This window comes from Emys orbicularis, chromosome 13 (genome assembly GCF_028017835.1).
Source record: "Emys orbicularis isolate rEmyOrb1 chromosome 13, rEmyOrb1.hap1, whole genome shotgun sequence".
Classification (NCBI taxonomy): domain Eukaryota; kingdom Metazoa; phylum Chordata; order Testudines; family Emydidae; genus Emys; species Emys orbicularis.
In genome coordinates, this window is record NC_088695.1 from 12,791,952 (window position 1) to 12,799,267 (window position 7,316).

The 7,316-nt window shown below is 39.2% G+C and overlaps 1 protein-coding gene across 1 annotated transcript; it reads right to left on the reverse strand.

The window, feature by feature from the left end:
- Positions 1–492: 492 nt before the first annotated feature.
- Positions 493–1,425, reverse strand: LOC135887437 (olfactory receptor 10C1-like). The gene has a single exon (XM_065415200.1). It carries the CDS (start codon positions 1,423–1,425, stop codon positions 493–495), a length of 933 nt encoding a protein of 310 aa, XP_065271272.1.
- Between the last annotated feature and the right edge of the window lie 5,891 nt (positions 1,426–7,316).

Consider the following 7,316-nt stretch of genomic DNA (forward strand, 5'->3'; position numbering starts at 1 on the left):
AAATCCATGTAAGGTGGTGAAAATCCAGACCAAATTCTCCTCTCATTCATGCCAGTTTAAACAAGGAACAGTTTTGTTGAAGCCATCGGGCCTGTTCCAAATCAGGAGTAACTCCATTGTGAACTCAATAAACATAATCTAATCACCAGTCTGCTTTATTAGACAGTTTATCCTTTTTTTTTACATTAGAACTGTTAAAAAAAAGAAAACAAAAGCAAGCAAGAAGCAGAACAAGGTTTCACTGTATTTTGTTTAAATTAAAGGTTTCTCAAAAATTTTAAAGTGTTACATGTTCAAAGTGTTTGATTAAACTGTACTATCATGGGAGTGGGGGGGGGGGGTGGGGAGGAATGACCACCTCTGTAGTTGATCCAAATCCCAAATATTTTTATGATTTTTTAAAATTTATTTTCATTGAAATTTATAATTTACAACTAAAAATGCCATCAAAATGTCAGAATATAGAAAATTTTAACTAACTCTACTTTATATTCATGCATCAAGCATTTTCCTCCACAGTTTCCTTATGGCTCCTTTCACCTCCTCATTCCTCAAGCTATAGATCATGGGGTTCAAAAATGGAGTCACAATGGTATAGGATAGGGAGAACAGTTTGTCAACAGGTGGAGAGTAGGTGGACTTTGGTCGTAAATACATGAAGCTTGCCGAGCCGTAGAACAGAGTCACCAGCACTAGGTGTGATGAGCAGGTGGAGAAGGCTTTAAGACGACCCTCAGCTGACGGCATCTTGAGGATGGTGGACAGAATGCAGACATAAGATAAAATGACCAGCAGGAATGGGACCATGATGGCAAACACAGCCACCACAATGACCTGAACCTCATTCAGGAAAGTGTCTCCACAGAGCAGCTCTAAGAGCGGCTGGATCTCACAGAAGAAGTGGTTGATGAGTAAGCCACAGAATGGAGAGCTGAATGTAATGATGGTGTGCACCAGACCCACTATGGTCCCACATGCATAAGATCCCACCACCAGTTTCCCACAAACACTGCTACTCATAATGAACATATAGCACAAGGGGTTGCATATCGCAATGTACCAGTCAAATGCCATTGCGGCCAGGAGGAAGCACTCTGCAACCCCGAAGAAGAGAAAGAAGAACATCTGCATGGCACATCCCACAAAGGAAATGCCCATCTTTTCCACCAGCATGTTCTCCAGCATCTTTGGGATGATGACTGACATGTAGCAGACCTCCAAGCAAGACAAGTGAGTAAGGAAGAAATACATGGGGGTCTGAAGGTTGTGATCGGAATTTATTATCATAATAATCAGGGTGTTCGCCATCAAGGTGAGGATATAGAGAGACAACAACACTGCGAAGAGCAAAAGATGGAGGTCATGAAACTCAGAAAACCCCAGGAGTATGAATCTGCTCACAACAGTGTGGTTCTCTAGTGACATTATCTATCTATCTATCTATCTATCTATCTATCTATCTATCTATCTATCTATCTATCTATCTATCTATCTATCTATCTATCTATCTATTCAGTATGACAGTTTCACTTCAGTATCTATCTGCTTATATGGCCCCCATGATTATTGTATCCTAGAATTATCAAGTGTTCTAATTCTATCATGCCTGTTTATTGATAATATCCATTTATATGTAATAAACTGGCTTAATTCATATGACCATGTCTTCTTCTAGTAAATGTCTCCAGTTAATAGTGCTACAGGGCTAATGGACTTACTCCTTTACCATAAGTTGTAGGGCTTTGGATTTCGGTCCTAAATGAGAATATTTTATGTCTTCTGTTACACATAATATGCAGGTGTCTGAGAAATACACTGCAGTGATTTTCAGTTCACCAGATGATATTGTGTAGGATGAGTAAAGAAGGAAGAAATGACCAGCAGGAACAAAAGGAGAAGATAAGTAAATAAGTAGCAGCAGCTAAAGCAAAGGGAGATGAGTGTTTCATGGCAACTCTTAATTTTGTTTAGTGCACCTAGACAAGATGTCAATAGTCGCATTACAAATAGTATGAATGCTGGACAGATAGATAGACAGATAGATAGAATATGTAGAGTATAGAGGATTTCTAGATGTCTCTCTCTATATATAGATAATCTGAACAGATCAACAAATGTTCTAAAGAACACTTCACACTGTCAGACATGTTGTCAGATGTTGCTGACTGTTCATCCTCTTCCCTTTCAGTGTTCTTCAATGTTTCAGCATTAATATATTTCTTCAGCCTCTCAAATAAGTGTTTGAGTCTGTAGAATAAAAGAAATACATGTTTGCATTTTTGTTTTTCATTAAACAGCAGTCACTTACGAATCCCATTTTTGATATGCACAAAATCAGCAATGGTTTAGGGAGGGGAAAAAAGGATAATAGTCTAGATCCTCAGGTGATGTGAATCAGCTTCATTGGAGTCAATGGGCCAGATCCCCAGATGGTGTAAATCATCTGTAGCTTCATCAATGGGCCAGATCCCCAGATGGTGTAAATCAGCCATAGCACCACTGACCTCAATGGGCCAGATCGCCAACTGGTATAAATGAACATAGCTCTATTGATGTCAATGGGCCAGATTCCCAGCTGGTGTAAATCAGCACAGCTTCAGTGAAATCAGTGGGGCACCCTATAACTGGGATTTTCAAAGAAGACTGAGGGTGTTAGATTCCCACATCCCCTTTTACTATAATGGGGGTTATGTGCCTATCTCAGTTAATAACTTTTTAGAATCCTACTCTATAAACACAAAGGTGAGATGCTCTTACCCTTACTCACATGCAGCAGCCACCTTACTTTCAATGTGAGTCAGGGTGGCACAATCTCATTTTAATTAATCAAGACCCACATCACCAATGTGAGGTACGGAGGGTGAGCTTTATTCTCTCCATTATAAAGACAGGCTAAGATGCTCAGATGAATTAGGAAATTGAATTGGTTTCCCTAAGAATACATAAGTTAGCGATAGATAAAAGAACCCGGGAACCCTGACTCCCATTAGCCTTCTCTCACCACTACTTGCCCCAATGGTCTTTTACATTTATTTCTCATTTTTGCAACCTTTCATCAAAACAACGAGGATGGGGTTTTCAACATGACTAGAGGATTCGAATGCACAGATCCTAATAATTGTGTATCTAAATTCCCTAGGCAGCTTTGAAAATCACAGGATATAACCTGAATTGGTCTAATTAGATAACCTTTGGGTCACATTCTGCTTTAAGAGTTAGTGGTGGAAATAAGGAGTAACTCCATTTAAATTAATGGAATCACACTGGTGCAAATCTGGATTAACTAGGAGGAGAATTAGTTATTCTCAGTTCATCTGCCATTTTGTTGCCCAGTCACCCAGTTTTGTGAGTTCCCTTTGTAACTCTTCACAGTCTGCTTTGGACTTAACTCTCTTGAGTAGTTTTGTATCATCTGCAAATTTTGCCACCTCATTGTTACCCCTTTTTCCAGATCATTTGTGAATGTGTTGACCAGCACCGGTGCCAATACAGACCCCTGGGGGACACCACTCTTTACCGCTCTCCATTCTGAAAACATTTATTCCTACTCTTTGTTTCCTGTCTTTTAACCAGTCACTGATCAGTGAGAGGACCATCCCTCTTATCCCATAACAGCTTACTTTGCTTAAGAGTCTTTGGGGATGGACCTCATCAAAGGCTTTCTGGAAATCTAAGTACACTATATCCACTGGATCACCCTTGTCCACGTGCTTGTTGACCCCCTCAAAGAATTCTAATAGATTGTTGAGGCATGATTTCCCTTTACAAAAGTTGTGTTGACTTTTCCCCAACAAATCGTGTTTATCTACGTGTCTGATAATTCTGTTCTTTATTAAAGTTTCAACCAATTTGCCCAGTACTGAAGTTAGGCTTACTGGCCTGTAATTGCTGGGATCGCCTCTGGAGTCTTTTTTTAAAATTGGCATCACATTAGCTATCCTCAGGTCATCTGGTACAGAAGCTGATTTAAATGATAGATTACATACCACAGTTAGTACTTCTGCAATTTCACATTTGAGTTCCTTCATAACTCTTGGGTGAATACCATCTGGTCCTGGTGACTTATTATTGTTTAATTTATCAATTTGTTCCAAAACCTCCTTAAATGGCACCTCAATCTGGGACAGTTCCTCAGATTTGTGACCTAAAAGAATGGCTCAGGTTTGGGAATCTCCCTCACATCCTCAGCCATGAAGACCAATGCAAATAATTCATTTAGTTTCTTTGCAATGGCCTTATTGTCCTTGAATGATCCTTTTGCATCTTGATCATCCAGTGGCCCAACTGGTTATTTAGCAGACTTCCTCCTTCTGCTGTACTTAACATTTATTTTGCTGTTAATTTTTGAGTCTTTGGCTAGCTGTTCTTCAAATTCTTTTTTGACCTTCCAAATTATATTTTTTCACTTCACTTGCCAGAGTTTATGCTCCTTTCTCCTTTCCTCAGTAGGATTTAACTTCCACTTTTTAAAGGATGCCTTTTTGTCTCTGCTTCTTTTACTTTAACCACAGTGGCACTTTTTTGGTCCTCTTACTATGTTTTTTTAATTTGGAGTATACATTTAATTTGAGCCTCTATTATGGTGTCTTTAAAAAGTTTCCATGCAGTTTGCAGGGATTTCACCTTTTAATTTCTGTTTAACTAACTTCCTCATTTTTGTGTAGTTCCTCTTTCTGAAATTAAATACTACCATGGTGGGCTGCTATGGTGTTCTCTCCCCCCTGCCCCCCACAGGGATGTTAAATTTGAATATGTTATGGTCACTATTACCAAGCGGTTCAGCTATATTCACCTCTTGGACCATATCCTGTGCTTCACTAAAGACTAAATAACCTTTAGTTATTGCCTCTCCTCTTGTGGGTTCCAGGACTAGCTGCACCAAGAAGCAGTCATTTAAGGTGTCAAGAAACTTTATCTCTGCACCCCTTTCTGAGGTGACATGTACCCAGTCAATTTGGGGATAGTTGAAGTCCCCCATTATTATTGTGTTTGTTGTTGTTGTTTTTATAGCCTCTTTAATCTCCCTGAGCATTTCACAGTCACTATCACCATCCTGGTCAGGTGGTCGGAAGTATAGCCCTACTGCTATATTCTTATTATTTAAGCATGGAATTTCTATCCATAGAGATTCTATGGTACAGTTTGGTTGATTTAAGATTTTACTTTATTTGACTCTATGCTTTCTTTCACATATAGTGCCAGTCCGTGACCAGCATGACCTGTTCTGTCCTTCCGATATATTTTTTACCCTGGTATTACTGTGTCCCATTGATTATCCTCATTCCACCAAGTTTCTGTGATGCCTATTATATCAATATCCTCATTTAATACGAGGCACTTAAGTTCACCCATCTTATTATTTAGACTTCTAGCATTTCTATATAAGCACTTAAAAATTGTCACGTTTTAGCTGTCTGCTATTATGTGATGTAATGAATGGAACTCTTTTTCATTTGACAGTTTCTAATCAGATTCTATCGGTATTTTATCATCTTCCATCCTCTCCTCCTTACTAGGATGTAGAGAATCTACATTAATAGATCCTCCCCTAACGGATGTCTCAGTCCGAACCATGTGTTCCTCCACACCTCTTGACTTTCCCCCAGCCCTTAGTTTAAAAACTGCTCTACGGCCTTTTTGGTTTTACATGCCAGCAATCTGGTTCTGTTTTGGTTTAAGTGGAACCCATGCTTCCTGTATAGGCTCCCCCTTTCCCAAAATGTTCCTCAGTTCCTAATAAATCTAGGACAGATCACTGTGACTCCCCACATGATACATCCTTTCAGTCTGACAGTGAACCATTGATTTCAATGGGGCCAGGATTTCACCTTTAGTTATTGTATCGCACTTTCACCCATGGATCTTTAAGTGTTTTTCAAATGAACTAAATATTATCTACATTATGTAGATAATTATACTACATTATATAGGTCAGGATACTACTGTGACATACCAGGGTACAATCCAGACTAATGAGTAGCTGTGTCACCCCTGCCCTCTAACCTAGGGTGCCCTTTACAATGCTTTGCTGCTGTAGCCTCCAGCCTGGACTGCTCACAAACAGCCTTCAGCATGCAAGTCACTCTCAGTTACATCTGTGTGTGTGTGTGCTGCAGCCAGCCAGCCACACCTTGGCTCTCACCAGCCTTGATTAAACTTCAGGATGACCCCAACACACCCCAGTCTTAGATTTTTCCCCAGAAATGTATGTCCTGTACTGCCCAGCCCTCTCCTGGACAATGCAAGTTTATATAAAGTCTGCTATTTCTTTAATAGAAATAATATACACACAACTTAACATGCCAAATGGAGTTTCCCAGACACTTCCATTTAAGCACACGGGATTAGATAAAACAATAAAACAAGTTTATTGGCTACAAACAGACAGATTTTATGTGAGTGCAAGTAATGAGGCTTAAAAGTCAGAAATGGTTACAAGAAAATAAAATTAAAATGCTGCTTGTTGCTAACTTAACAAACTATATCAGATTCAAGCAAAGTTTCTCACCATATGCTTTCATCAGTCTTATTGACCAAATTCTCTAGGTCAGAATCACTTCTCCCAGAATCCAATGACGGCTTCCTTTCTTGCTTCAGGTGAAGAGAATGTGATGGGCAGGGAGAGAGAGGGGGGTGCCTATGGATGTTTGTCCCTCCTTTTTATAGTGTCAGTCCCCCTCTTGAAAAACATGTCCTGCTGAGATTCAGGAGACAAAGAGTCTATGTAGAAGGATGTTCCCTGCTGTTTTTTTCCACCTGTTTGAACTTCCTTTGTCTCCCCTTCCTGCTTGATGACTCTGTTTACTGCTTAAATGCAAAGTAAGGAGAGCACACCTTCCTTTGTTTAGGACTGACCTGTTTGTCAACTTCTGTTTGGGTAGGGCTGTGGTTTGGAATATGTTAATAACATCATACAGGTAAATCTATAATTTCCCACATATATTTTATCAGGATGATAATGACCAGCAAATTATGAGTTTTGAAATGATATCTTACAGGGCATACTTTGTACAGAGATTATTACAGTAGTCTGTCACAACAACATTATGTAGTGTTGTGAGGATTAGTTGATTAATGTCTATGATGTGATAGAAATTAATAAATGGATGCTACAGTGATAGCTAACATGGAGAAGCTGGAATGAGCTCATGTTTTGCATACAATTAAATCTGCATTTAAAAAAACAACAGCCTGGGAGATGTATATTTTTTTCACAGGGAAAACTCAAGAAACCCTTTCACTAAAAAGTTTCTACATACAAATTTTTGACTGGTAGAGGATGCATTTCAGTAATTGCCACAAGGCTTAGAGGAATA